At 37.4% G+C, this 15315-nt stretch overlaps 1 protein-coding gene across 1 annotated transcript in view; it reads left to right on the top strand.

Moving 5' to 3' along the window:
• Window positions 1-13378, top strand: part of FNTA (farnesyltransferase, CAAX box, alpha) — a 32805-nt gene extending 19427 nt beyond the window's left edge. Inside the window, exons 5-9 of the mRNA XM_058525318.1 lie at window positions 1800-1926; window positions 3874-4022; window positions 8794-8856; window positions 9755-9926; window positions 10209-13378. Coding sequence (XP_058381301.1) covers window positions 1800-1926; window positions 3874-4022; window positions 8794-8856; window positions 9755-9926; window positions 10209-10331 — 634 coding nt within the window. The 3' untranslated portion in view covers window positions 10332-13378. The remainder of the gene's footprint in view (window positions 1-1799; window positions 1927-3873; window positions 4023-8793; window positions 8857-9754; window positions 9927-10208) is intronic.
• The last annotated feature ends 1937 nt before the right edge of the window (window positions 13379-15315 follow it).

Below are 15315 nucleotides of genomic sequence, written 5' to 3' on the forward strand. Positions count from 1 at the left end.
AATGTGGACCGTGAACTGCTGTCGGGCCAGTTGGCTAATAATAATTTACATAATGAAATATTATCGTTAAGGAGTATGTAACCATATGGAGGTATTTAATTTTCAAAGAATTCAAACATAATAGCCCTAGCAGTAAGTAACTGAACGTTATTTGGCAAAGCATGGAGTGGGAGCTGTTGCAGATTTCCGTTTGTGGGATTTTGGTTAAACAACCTCTCCACTGTAGCCTCTTTGTTTGTAGCTGGATTGTTGCATTCCTGAGAAACTGCATCATAAAATAGTTGTTCTAGTGAGAAAGGCGATTAGCTAGAGAGTTTGGACCCTCACTAAACAGTTATTTGCCCTGCGAATTAAGGTGCTTTTATATAAAAGTCTGTAGCTCTAAAATCCGGGCATCACAAGTGTTGTCAATATTTGATGATATCTAGTTTTTGAAGAGAGAATAGAAATAGCTTTCTTGTCTGGATACTGCAGACCCTGTCTTAACACCTTATCACCTGTTGTTACGAAGAACAAAATAAAGAGCCACCCAGAGCAGCTGCTGTTGAAACCCAGCAGTTTTGTAATTGCGGTACATTTTCAAGTGCCCACTCTTCTGGTTGCTGTTATAACCACTATAGTACAAGTAATGCAAGTCCTGTAGCCTAATTAATTGATGACTTTTTATTAAATTCTCACTATGAAAACTTCTGCTGTAAGATTAAACCCTAGTATTTAATTAATACTCTTTAAATTATAGAACATCAGAGAGAGCTTCTTAGTATTTTGTTCTGAGAAGACAACTTGACAAAGACCTAATTAAGTTTTTCCTAAATTATGGAATTTACCAGGAACTTGGAAAAATAGATTATTACTAGTGTTCACTAACTTGGAAGATTTCTGAAATGAATTGTTTAGAAACCTTTCCCTCTAGAATCTTTCTCTTGGTGTAGTATCTTGCCTTCTTAGAGTATTCCATAAGATCAATTTTTTGGTTTTCCATACATGTAGAATAGATAATTCATTAAGCATTAAATCCCTTTTTCCCGTCACCTCTGCTCACTTTTAGTATAATGAATACTCATGGATTTTTTAAAAAACTGCTTTATTGAGATATAATTCACATACCATACTATTTACCCATTTAAAGTGTACAATTCAGTGGCTTTAGTATATTTGCAGATATGTGAAATCACCATAGTAAATTTTAGAACATTTTCACTAATAGATTTTTATAAATATTTTAGGTTAAAAAATTATAATCATAGAACCCAATAGAAAACTCTTAGAAGTATTTTCCTACTACAGAAACTCCTCTTTTGACAAACCTGCAACTCGACATAGCTACTTGCCGCAGTAGAAGTGAATTTCACGAACTGGTGGAATGAGCAGTGGCTTGTATGGAGACTCTTTGGACCTAGGGAAGACGACAGCCTATTTTGAACCAGAGGAGCTTCTATATTTGATAAAATAGTATCACATTTCCTGTAGTCTCATTATGCCCTCTGGGAATGTTTCACAATTCTTTGACAAGATTCTGTGGTTGTCAAAAGATTACTGTACTTCCTGATTTAGCTTGAGATAACCCTTGTATAAGCCCCAAGTATCTGATTTCGTTTTACACACAAATCGCTGTTTTATTTTCTCAGCTCTTAACTTAGTGTTGTGAAATTTTCTCTTAGTGTTTCGTTTGTGTTACCTTTCCCTCCAGTGGAGTCCTGAGAATTAGCGATGACTTTCCTAGTGTAGCACATGCAGCTGGTGCTTTAGATTTTGGGTCAATTAACGCAGACTTGTCTCCCCTCTTCTCCCGGTGTTAGGCATCACAGGCGAGTATTAGTGGAATGGCTAAAAGACCCATCTCAGGAGCTTGAGTTTGTTGCTGATATTCTTAATCAGGATGCAAAGAATTATCATGCCTGGCAACATCGACAATGGGTTATTCAGGTATTGCTTTTCTTATTACAATATTTTTCAGATGTTTACTTCTTAACTGAATTAAATTAAAATTACTATTAAATTGTAAATATACTTCTGAACCAAAACACACATATAGATCATTACCTACAAAATATAGAATGATTAAGTATTGTTAAGATACTTAATTAAAACTTGACATCTTCCATGTTGGTTAACCTTTATAATCTCTTGGGATATGTTGGTGAGTAGCTTCATGTTAAAGAAGAATAATAGTAACTTTTTAATATTTTTTTAGATTGATTTTGCATCACATATTTGCTAGCAAATTGAATAGAAAAAGTAGTTATATATATATATTTTTTTTGATGAGGAACATTGACCCTGAGCTAACATCTGTTGCCAGTCTTCCCTTTTTGCTTGAGGAAGATTGTCGTTGAGCTAGCATCTGTGCCAGTCTTCCTCTATTTTGTGTGTGAGATGCTGCCATAGCATGGCTTGAAGAGTGGTATGCAGGTCCACACCTGGGATCTGAACCTGTGAACCCCAGGCCACCGAAGCAGAGCACGTGAACTTAACCACTTGGCCACCGGGCCAGCCCTGTAGTTGTAATGTTTTAATACAGCTGTGTTATTTTTATTAACAAGCGCATAGTGTATACTAAGGTTTTTGCATACATAAACTTTGGAATATGATTTTATAGTAACTGTTATGTATTTTATTTCTATCCACTTCTTTTTTTTTTTTTTTTTTTTGGTGAGGAAGATCAGCCCTGGGCTAACATCCATGCCAATCCTCCTCTCTTTGCTGAGGAAGACCGGCCCTGAGCTAACTTCTGTGCCAATCTTCCTCCACTTTATTTGGGACGCCGCCACAGCATGGCCTGACAAGTGGTGCGTCGGTGCATGCCCGGGATCCAAACCCCAGGCCGCCAGCAGCGGAGCGGGCGTGCTTAACCGCTGTGCCGTGGGGCCGGCCCTTCTGTGCACTTCTTAAAATTTTATGCTAAATTCTGAATAGAAGAGAATACTTATAACTCCCACTCTGGGCATTTTATTTATTCTAGCAAACAATTCTAGTGTTGTTTCCTGTGAATTTTTTCTGGTGATTGCTACGTTCTGCACTATTCATGATGCCAAGAGCATCTCACCAAAATTTTTTTACTTAAAAATTTAGACTTTTCTAAATTTGGTTAAAGGGATATGTTTTCTAAAAGTATTCAATATTTTTATTTTTATGAAATTTTACTTTTTTGCTATTACAAAATAAGAAATATAACTCCATGAGCTTTTTCATAGTTAATGTCCCCAATTTTGCAGCATTTCTAAGTTTCAACCATTTTACTCCTTTTTCAAATTGTCTTTATTTATTTTATTGTCTTTTATTTATTTCTCTTCTCCCCATAATTTTTTTTATTAAAATACCTTTATAATATACTCATTTATATCTGACTACATGTATTTTAATGTAATTTTACCATATATGTGCATTTTTGAATTCTTCTCTTTTATTTACTGTTATGTATTAATATCAAGTCACATCATTTGTGATATTAATATACTTTACTATAGTTAATCATTCTCTTATTTACTGAGTTTTTTCCCCCCTAAATTTTCACCGTAAACAATGCATAAGCATTTAGTTAGATATACTTTTTTTTTGTTTTTGATTTAGCTTTAGAATAGTTCTTTAGTCAAATCATATAAACATACCTCTTGGTATCTAAATTGTTCTCAAGAAGATGGTACTGAATTACAGGCCGTTTTGGCTGCTGACTCTCACTTTCTAATTTTTTTCCTTCCTCATGACCATTCCCTTGTCTTTGATGACTTTTCTTCCCTCTCCATTTCGTTGACATAGAACTATCACTTTCCTCCAAATATGTGCCTACTTAGCTTTGCTGAAGTTTAATTTATTTAGTTTTATTGTTTGTAAATAATGGAACATTTCTAATTGGATATTTTATTTTTCATTTAGGAATTTAAACTTTGGGATAATGAGCTGCAGTATGTAGACCAACTTCTTAAAGAGGATGTGAGAAATAACTCTGTCTGGAACCAAAGATACTTCGTAATTTCTAACACCACTGGCTACAATGATCATGCTATATTGGAGAGAGAAGTCCAGTTAGTAATCTCCTTCACTTGTTTGTTCCTCAAAAGAATATTCATATGCCTGCCATGTCTTAGGGATTGGGGATGCAGCAAAAATCAAGACTGCCCTCAATCCTACCCTCATGGAACTCATAGGACAGAATACTTAGATGAAACCTATGATGACAAATTTACGGATAATATAGTATACTTCTACTTTGTAGTGTCTTAAGTTTCTTGAAATATTGTTGCTACTGCAGATTGAGAAGATATCAGATTTCATGGTGTCTAGGAAGCTTTAGTTTAAAACTATCTCATTAAATTCTATTGCATTTTAGATAGCATTCCTGGCCTTTATGCCCTATATATCATTAGTAAGTCCCTTTCTCCAGTTGTGACAAACAGTGTCCCCAGACATTGCCAAATGTCCCCTGGGAGGCAAAATTGTCCCCAGTTGAAAACTACTGCTCTAGCATACAAACAGTTGTTATAAATAACGAGCTAGAAGTTTCTCAGGCCAGCTCTGGTGGCCTAGTGGTTAAGTTCAGCGTGTGCCACTTCCACCCAGCACCCCGGGTTTGGTTCCCCAGGCACAGACCTACACCACTCATCTGTCAGTCGCCATGCTCTGGCGGTGGCTCACATACAAAAAGAGGAAGACTGGCAGCAGATGTTAGCTCAGGATGAATCTTCCTCAGGAAAAAAAAAAACAAAACTAGAAATTTCTGAATTGGCATGAATGTCTGTATTATATCGATCAACATTAATAGCCACCTCTTTTTTGACTTTGTCTATTTTATCTCAGTGTCTGTTTTAAATTTGAACATGTTTATTGTTTTTATAGCCTCATGAGACCAGAGTCATAATTTTAGTTAAAAAAGTTGTTTTAACAGCTCCTGGGCAGAGCTAATTTTTATGGCATATCTGCCTCTCATCTCCTTTGCCCTTCTGCTTGGATCAGGGCAGCTAGCTCTTCTTTTTTCTGTTCTACATAGAGTTCTGGTGATTTAAATTAAAAAAAAAACAAAGTCTGCAGTCCAGTATCCTGCATTAACTCTCTGCTCCAGCCGTCTTTCTGGAGCAGCAACATACCCCTGAAGCACACCTTATGCTTTCCTTCTACTGCTCTACTCTTCAAAGCTGCGCTGTCCAATATTGTAGCCACTGGCCACAGATAGCTACTTAAATTAAAATTAATTAAAATTACATAAAATTATGGGGCCGGCCCGGTGGCACAAGTAGTTAAGTGCATGCGCTCTGCTGCAGCGGCCCAGGGTTCGCCGGTTCAGATCCCAGGCGTGCACCGACACACCGCTTGTCAGGCCATGCTGTGGCAGCGTCCCATATAAAGTGGAGGAAGATGGGCACGGATGTTAGCCCACAGCCAGTTTTCCTCAGCAAAAAAAAAAAAAAAAAAGGAGGAGGATTGGCAGATGTTAGCTCAGGGCCAGTATTCCTCACAAACAAACAAAAATTACATAAAATTAATTCAATTCCTCAGTTGCTCTAGTCACGTTTCAGGGGTTCATTACCCACATGTGGCTAGTGGCTACCATATTGGATAGCACAGATAAAGAATATGTCCATCGTCATAGGAAGTTCTACTGAATAGTTTTTTTTTTTTTAATTTTATTTATGTATTTATTTTCCCCCAAAGCCCCAGTAGATAGTTGTATGTCATAGCTGCACATCCTTCTAGTTGCTGTATGTGGGACACGGCCTCAGCATGGCTGGAGAAGTGGTGCGTCGGTGTGCGCCTGGGATCCGAACCCGGGCCGCCAGCAGTGGAGCGCGCGCACTTCACCGCTAAGCCACGGGGCCGGCCCTCTACTGAATAGTTTTGATCTAAAGAATAACTGGACTTTTTGAAATAATTTTATTATTCTTAAACCTAAGTACTGGGGCTTAAGTAGAGAAAATTCAGACTCGTCATGCAGCAGTGCATTTATTACGTGATTTTTCCTTTTAGAGTTGGTATTCTGTTGTGAGGATTAGAAAAAAAGTACTCTGAAGGAAAACATAGTATCTTTTAGAAAGTTCAGTAGCTTTCTTGCCAAAAGGTAGAGTGCTTCAGGGGCCGGCCCGATGGCGCAAGCTGTTGGGTGCGCGCACTCCACTGCAGCGGCCCGGGGTTCACCGGTATGGATCCTGGGCACGCACCAACGCACTGCTTGTCGAGCCATGCTGTGGCGGCAGCCCGTATAAAGTGGAGGAAGATGGGCACAGATGTTAGCTCAGAGCCAGTCTTCCTTAGGAAAAAGAAAGAGGAGGATTGGCAGATGTTAGCACAGGGCTGATCTTCCTCACACACAAAAAAAAAGGTAGAATGCTGCAGGTTATTCCACCTTGAGTTAACCCAATTAATAATTAGGGATTTCAAATATTACATATTCCTTATTTGCTGTAGCCTGCTTCATTAGATTAGGAGAAATAAGATATTTAAAAATTGAGTATGAAGAGTTTGGAAAATGCATATTTCTCTCATAGCCTTCAAAGGCAGATCACTGGCTTTCTATTACCAAATAGAAACAAACAATTAGCCAAGAATCCAAAGGAGTTTTCCATACTTAAGATTTATCATACCCTTAAGATAGGTAAAAGAAATATTTAAAATGCTATTTAGTTTAATTAAATTTTTTTAATTCTAAGAATATAAATAGATGTAGCTGATTATTTTCTGTAGTTTTTCCTTTTATTATAAAAAGTAATACAGTCTAGTTGTGGGGGGGAATTGTACTAAATTGTATAAAGTAAAACATCAAAATCTCTCATTCTCCCTCTTTCCCATATCCCGTTCTTTAGAGTGAGCTACAATTAACGTGAATTCTTCCAAGCCCTGTAACTATATTTGCAAACATTTATGCACAGCAACTTAGGCAATCATATTATACACATTGCTTTTTTCACTTAATGTATCATGGCCATATTTCCAGGTGAGTACACAGTCTACTAGTACTATTAATAGTCGTTACTATTTATCAAACACTTACTGTACGCTGAGAATTTTTTTTCTTCTCCCCAAAGCCCCAGTGCATGGTTATACATCCTAGTTGTAAGTCCTTCTAGTTCTTCTATGTGAGCCACCACCACAGCATGGCAGCTGACAGACGGGTGGTGTGGTTCCGTGACTGGGAAATGAACCCGAGCCACAGAGGTGGAGAGCAGGGAACTTGAACCACTAGACAATCAGGGCTGGCTCCCGAGAATTCTTATTTAATTCTTGTAACACAACTGTGAGATACCTGATGAAGAACTTGAGGTTCAGAGTAGTTCTGTAATGTGCCTAAGAGCACATAGATAATAACTGATAGGGTGGAATTTGAAGCCTGATCTCAAAGTCCATGTTTTAATTATTAGAATAGATAATGCTTTAGTGCACATGTATGTAAATAAAATGTTTTAGGTATTGCCAAAATGAAATTAAGAATCTTCTACAAGGACTAGTTAAGACCTGCAGGGACATGGTTTTAGAAATAACTGAAAACAGTAGGTCATGTAAAAGTAGTTAGAAAAACCTTTTCCTAATGCTGAATGAGTTTATTGTTATTCTCTGAGAAAAAAATGCTGTGGTAACAGCACTGTGACAAAACCAAGATTACTAAACTTTAGTCAGTGACTTACTCGTTTGAGCAAGTGTATAGTGAAGCAGAGTTCTGTAACTGCCTTGGAATCTGTTGTAATTGGATCTCAATTGTATTTAGTAATCTGGGTAAGAGGAAGAGAAAGGTGAGGAGTGTCTATTTGACTGGGAATCACATCGTTTACTAGTGATCTTGTTTTGGAATTAAGAAATGTACATTTGTGTTGGTTTCTTACTTTTATTCTTTGCCTATATAATTTCCATGCTATTTTCTATTTTAGCTCCTAAGGCTGTGTAGGTCTTTTTCAATGACTAAGGATCTGTCTGGCATTAGTAGATTTTAGACTTTTTCTCCAAGATTGCTTTACTAATAAAAGGAAAATCTCCTTGTTTTAGCTGACATTGATACCGAGCAATGAGCTCACTCTGCTTGCCACGATCTGAGCCAATTAATCACAAAGAGAGATCGAGGAAAAAAAGTTTAATTAGACTAGCCGGCAAATCAGAAGACAGGTGACTAATGTCTCAAAAACCCATCTTCAAAGATTACAGAATCTTGAGGCAGTTATATAGGGAAAATGGGCAGTAAGGAGGGGGTCCAGGGCTGTTGGTCTCCAGGCATGACGGGCTGCAGGCGTTACATTGTTCCATTCTTCTGTCAGCTGTGATGGATACCTTGTAGGTGTGTTTCCCACCTGTGGTCAGCCTGTTCCTGGAGAGAAACTCATAGAACAAAGTTTTTAATTTATCAAGCTGTTGGGGAGTACATAGGTAAGCGGAGGCCATAAATCAGGAGAGCATGTGAATTTTTCAGAGTACGTGCAGCACAGCAAGTAGTCACGCAGAGGAGGGGCTGGGGCCATTTAGTGTAACAAGATGGCCTCACTTATGCTCACTTACAACATTTCCTTCAGAGGGAAAGCCTAAATTAAAGAAAATCTCCCACATTAGTTTCTTCTCCTATTGTGAATTGAGCTTTCGCATTAGTTAAGTGTCCTTCTGCAGAATTGGATACAAATATACAGGAGGGAGGAACTATGTAATTGACAGCTGCGGACTCGAGGGATTCTCTAATTTAGATATGACCTAGAGAGGTACCAAAATCCAGTAAGATAAGTGAAAGCTTATACCCAAGCTGTGCCATGATCTTGTTAAAACTTTTCTAGTTATTGCATTGCTCTTTTAAAATTATACACATATTTATTTGTGGTCTTTTTCTTACAGGTATACTCTGGAAATGATCAAACTGGTGCCACATAATGAAAGTGCATGGAACTATTTGAAAGGGTAGGAGGCTGTTTTTGCTTGTTTTACATAAAAAACAACCTGCTAATATGGTGCATCATGGAATAGGTTCCACAATCAGATTCCAAAAGGATATTAAAGAATTTATCATTTTTCTGGATCTGAGAGCAGAAGGAACAGTGGCTTGGTAACACTCAAGAACAGTGCCATCTCCCCCTCTCTTTCCCTCTGGAGCACAAACCAGCACAGTTTTTAGAATAATCCATGAGTAAACAGTAATACAATTTTAATTGTATTTATGAATCCTGTAGTCGTTCTGTCAAAGAATGGAATACACATGCTCAGTTTCTGTTCAGCTCAGGAACACAGTAAGACAAGACAGACTGTTGACAAACAGGGTGCACAGATGCATAGCCAACCTTTCTGTTTTCATTTCTGGAGATCTCCTGTTACAAGTCTCACTCCTTGAATTGACAAGGTTTCACTTGCTTGGCCACTGACATAACCAGGCTCCTTGTTGAACTTAGAGATCTGCAAGGTAACTAGGCCCAAAAAGCACAAAAGTATGGAGCCCAGTCACATTTGGAGATGTGTCCATGGTTGGGGCCTATAATTATTTGGAGAGCTAAAGAGATAAGGAACCATCTCACGAGCATCTTTCCTGTTTTTTTCTTTCATTTTAATTTTAAGAAGATAGTTTATTTTCTGCTTTAATTTTGTGTGTTGCACAGTTTGAGTTATAAACTTCATTATTTTTAATTAATTTTACTCAGCTCTTAATTATCCATGATAAAGCTCAGATATAATTTAGAAATTTCATTTAGTTTCAACCTCTTTCAAAATAAGTCTCCTTTTCTTGCTTATGTTACAGGGGTCGTTTTCTCTTGATCTTTCTATTTTTTTCTTCCTTCTCAAAATTGAGAATAATTTTTTTTTTTAGGATTTTGCAGGATCGTGGTCTTTCCAAATATCCCAATCTGTTAAATCAATTACTTGATTTACAACCAAGTCACAGTTCCCCCTACCTAATTGCCTTTCTTGTGGATATCTATGAAGACATGCTAGAAAACCAATGTGAGAACAAGGAGGACATTCTTAATAAAGCATTAGAGGTGAGCTGGTGGGACTCAGTGCTTATCTTTTTGGTATCTCAGAATTGGGTCTGCCCAGTGCCACTAATATTCATGCCCCTTTTCAACATGGTTACTCAGAATTCAGTGCAGGGTGATTTCTGCTGTTTAGGGCAACACCCATGACACTGGTGAACATGGTATGTGACTGGTGGTGTATCTCATTTGAATGTGATCTGAGTTAAACTGTATTGGCTCAAAAGCATTTGCCCTAGAGATTGACTTACACGTTTTCTTTAATAAAGTTTTGTTTTTTATTTTCAGTTATGTGAAATCCTAGCTAAAGAAAAGGACACTATAAGAAAGGAATATTGGAGATACATTGGAAGATCCCTTCAAAGCAAACACAGTACAGAAAGCGACCCACCAGCAAATGTACAGCAATAACACCATCTAGAAGAACTTGATGGAATGCTTTTATTTTTTTAAGAGACTCTAATGCAGCAGTTTAAAACTAAAGCGATCATTCCCTTTGCCTGTGGTGTAAAATGTGCATTGCACAGGTATCGCTTTTTAACAAGAACTAGGTATGATGCTCCTTGGGTGCTGCTGCTATTCAGACTAGCTCTAAGTAATATGATTGTTTTACAGCAAAGTAATTCGGAGGTGGGAGAAGAAACAGAAAGTCCCATAAAGGAAGTTTTGTAGTCTTGTCAACATTTATCTAATCCCTTAGCATCAACTCCTCCCGAAACGGTATATGCGTCAGAATTTGCAGCATTAATGATTGCAGATAACTTGTATGTAATGGATATGAGGTACCTTAGTTTCAGTTCAGGAAGTAGGGAATGCAATTGTTACATTAGAGCTGCTGTGCCACGCTCACAGTATCTTGCAATCACTGTAACCAACTAATGCCAAAAGAATGGTTTTGTAATAAAATATAGATGTATCCTAAAACAGTGCCACAGTAGTTTGATTTTTTAAGTAGCATTTAACTATATACAAGAGACGTTGTCTTGGCTTAGAAAAATAATTAAGGAAGAAAATATTGCTATACAACTAGAGAAACCAGAAACATGATTATGTTAAAGGAGATGTTATTAAAATGTGAGTTGGTCAGTTCTTGACTACAAGCAACAAAATCCACTCGGCGTAGTGTTAAACCCAAAGAGTTTATTAAGTTATATAGATAGCTCACAGAATAATTGCCTGATCTTTCAGACACACATCCCCAAACTACACTGCAGATCTGGACCATCAAGTTGCTGTTGCCAGTGCTGGGATCAGGAGACTGCTGAATGAGGCTGCCAGCCCCAGGGCTATCCACCTCTGCCACTTTCCAGGCAAGCACACCTTCTTCCCTTCCCACGTGAGGCAGCTCCAAATTGAAGGCCCACTTTAGTGGAAAGAACCTAAATGACATCTAAAACTCAACTGTAGAGGTATCCGGGAAATGCAGTTTTATAGCTTTCCAGCCTCTACAATTCAGGAAGACAAGGTAGAAAGGAGGTGAAGTGTTGAACAAGTTGGTTCTCTGTACCTGCACATAATTCAATCTCACTTGATAAAGAATTTGTGTTCAGTGTTCAAAGCACCCAACTGCAACTAAAGAAATTGTACAGAGTAGAATAGTCATCTCTTCTCAAGAACTTAGAAAATAATATTTTAATACTTCCTGGAGAAAATATATTTGGGGGTGTTATTTTTAACATTTTACATGTTTTTGTTTTAGGCTCCAAAAATCTCTGATTTTATATTTGAAATTGTCACAAAGTGTCATCCCTATGTAGACAATTTCAAAGGTGTCATAGGGAACAAAAACTGCATCGAGGGTTTTCATAAGATAGCATTTACTTTCAGATACTATCTCATCAGTGTCCCAAATTGATTGGATTCAGGCCTGCTGACTCAGCAAAGCTCATCAAGACTGTTTAATAAAAAGCATAATAACAATTTATTAATTTACATTGAGAAATGTAACTGAAGCAGACCAAACAGTTGCATCAGCCTAGCCACTTGGCATCTTCTCCCTGAAGTTTAGCTAGATGGCTTTCATTTATCAAAAAGTTGCTTCGTGGGCCAGCCGTGGTGGCCTAGTGGTTCAGTTCAGCACACTCCGCTTCAGCGGCCCAGGTTCAATTCCCGGGTGTGGACCACCACTCATCTGTCAGTGGCCATGCGGTGGTGGCAGCTGACATACAAAAAGAGGAAGATTGGCAACAGATGTTAGCTCAGGGCTAATCTTCCTCAGGAAAAAAATAGGGTTGCTTAGTGAGCATGGAATCAGCTGAGGAGGCTCTGTGATTTAAATGAATAAATTTTAGGCTCTGAGAATCCTAATGAGGCCCATCTCTTATTGGACAACTGGATACATAGACCTGGAGCACACTCCTTTCACTGGACCAGCAATTAACGTGGTCTGTGGAGGGGTCTGCTAGTTCAAAAGTCCTTGCCTAATGTTGTCACTGTGTTGCCATCTGCATTGTTGGTGCAAAAACAATGATGGGTAAATCTGCTGGTGCCTTAGCACAAGTCAAGGCAGTGGTACTTAGTAGTCACTGTGTTCTTCACTGCCGTGCGTTCACTGCAGAAAATGTCCTTGATGAATCAGTAATTCTATATTTTATTCACAATACTTGATCTGTCTTTTCAATATTTTGTGTAACTGGGAGTATGCATAAAGCATATCTTTTCAGTTGTCTTGAAAAGCATTTGTGAAGTGTAAGTTGTGGGCCAAACAGGCTGCTTTTATGCAATGCCATTTTTACTTGAACAAACAACTGATAAGCTGTAGTTACTCCTACTTGAATGGCTGTCATACTTTTTTCTCAAAAATGAGTGAAGTGAATTTGTCACTTCAAGGAAAACAACTACGTGTTTGTTGCAAATGATAAAATGTGAGCTTTCAAGTGAAAATTTTAATCTACCACAGTGAGCTTGACAATTTCCCAGTATCTACAGTCCTTTCCAATGAAATCAAAGTTATAATATTAATGAATACCACTTTTTGATAGTGTTTAATTAAGTGTGTCAACAATTGGGAGATCTGCATAACTCAACCAGTGTTTTCCAAATGACCAACTGTGATGTCACCATGCGCAGATAAACAATCCATTGAAGTTACAAGATGTAACAGAGTACAAAAAGTGTGTTGATAGGGTTGCAGATTCCACACTCTTTAGCCTGTGAGAAACTACCATTTGTCAAATTTTAGTGTAGTATCACAGAAGAATATCCACAACTTCTGCAAAGGCTATTCAGATACTCCTTTTCCAACTATATATCTGTGTGTATGAGTGGACTTTGTTCATATACTTCAATCTAAACACCATATTGCAACAGATTGAATGTAGAAATAGATATGAGACTAAATATCTGCTATTAAGTCAGAGTAAAGAGATTTGCAAAAATGTAAAACAATGTCATTTTTCTGTTTTTTTTTTAACTTGGAAAATGTAAGTTTCATAAAAGATATTTTTGTTAACATGTGATGAGTTTGTTGCTTTATTAATGAATTAAAATTTAATAAAATTTTGAAATTTCAAATATGGTAAATATCTGTGGTAAGGTATTATGGATAAGATACTAGCCACATAAAGAAAAGCTTGATTTAGAAAAGAGAGTAAGACAGCACCATCTCTGCCCTCAGAGACCTCGATTTTGAGAGAGACCAACAGTATGCTACGCACCTCAGTAACTTGAAAACTGTTTATTGGCTGTTTGAAGAAATACTGTTTGGGAACACAGAAGCGGGAGGGATGACCTGCTTGATGGAGTCAGGAAGGGTTCACAAAGGAGGACAGATTTGTCTAGTTACATCCTTTAATGAGACCTTAAACTCAATTTTTTAGCTGGTTATATCCCAAATGTTAACGTATAAATTAGCAAGAGATTTCAGAACATTTCTCTTTGGAAGTTATGTTATAAAAATCAATGTTTTTCAAACTGGGTTGTAGCTCATTAATGGGCAGTTACATCAATCAGTGGCTGTCAACCAGCTTTAAAAAAAGATATATGCTAGAAAATGCCTCATTTCCTTGAATTCTACTCGCATATTTTATTATTTCTTTCCTTCTACTTGATTTGGTTTACTCTAGTGTTTTTTTCCAGCATCATTGAGATCTAATTAACAAGTAATGTTGTGTAAGTTTAAGGTATACAGCATGATGATATATTGTGAAATGACTACCACGTTCAAGTTAGTTAACACATCCGTCGCCTCACATAGTTCACTTTTTGGGAGGAGGGGGTGTGTGGGAACATTTAAGATCTACTCTCTTAGTAAATTTCAAGTGTACAGTACACTAGTTTTTTAAGGTGGAAGCTTAGATGATTGATTCAAGACCATTATTTCCTAGTATAACCATATAATGCTATACATTTTGCTTGAAGAACTGCTTTAGCTGCATCTCACAAGTTTTGATATTTTCTATTTCCATTTTCATTCAGTTCAAAATATTTTCTAATTTCCTTTCTTGAGAATCCTCTTTGACCCATGGATTATTTAGAAATGTGTTTAATTGCCCAGTGTTCAGAGGTTTTCCCATTATCGCCTATTATTTATTTTATTGGTTTGTTTTGTTTTATTTTGTTTTTACTGGTTACCCTAGGGATTACAAAACATGACATGTATTCAACTTTTCACAATCTGTTTAGAACCAATATTTTATCACTTCATTTGGCATGTAGAAACCTTACCACCGTATGGGTCTCCTCACCCTCCACCGTTTATGCTACAGGTGTCTTATGTCATACACCTATGTACATTGGAAACCCCATCAGACAATTTTATACTTTTTGCATTCAACCACCAAACGTATTTTAAGGAACTCAAGAAGAGAAGAGCAGTCTATTTACCCAGCTATTTACCATTTCTGTTACTCTTCTTTCATTCCTGATGGTCCAAGTTTCCTTCTGGTATCACTTCCCTTTTGTCTGAAGAAATTTTCAGCAATTCTTTTAGAGTAAGTCTGCTGGTTGCAAATTTTCTTAGTTTTCCTTTATCCGAGAATGTCTTTATTTCACTTTCATTCCTGAAGGATATTTTCACTGGATATAGAATACTGGGTTTACAATTCTTTCAGCACTTGAAAAATGTCACGCCACTTCCTCGAGCCTTCATGGTTTCAGGTGAGAAGCCTACGGACATTAGAACGATTCCATGTCGTTTCTCTCTGGTTGCTGTCACAATTTTTAGTTGGTCTTTAGTTTTCAGCGGTTTGATTTTGATGTGTCTGGGCAAGGATGTCTTTGGGTTTATCCTATTTATTCAGCTTCTTGAATCTGTAGGTTTGCATTTTTCACCAAACTTGGGACATTTTCAGCCATTATTTCTTCAAATGTATTTTCAGCACTTTCTTCTCCTGTGGGGCTCTGATGACAAGAATGTGAGACTTTTTGCTCTTGTCCCACAGGTTCCTGAGGTTCT

This window comes from Diceros bicornis, chromosome 29, assembly GCF_020826845.1.
Source record: "Diceros bicornis minor isolate mBicDic1 chromosome 29, mDicBic1.mat.cur, whole genome shotgun sequence".
Lineage (NCBI taxonomy): Eukaryota > Metazoa > Chordata > Mammalia > Perissodactyla > Rhinocerotidae > Diceros > Diceros bicornis.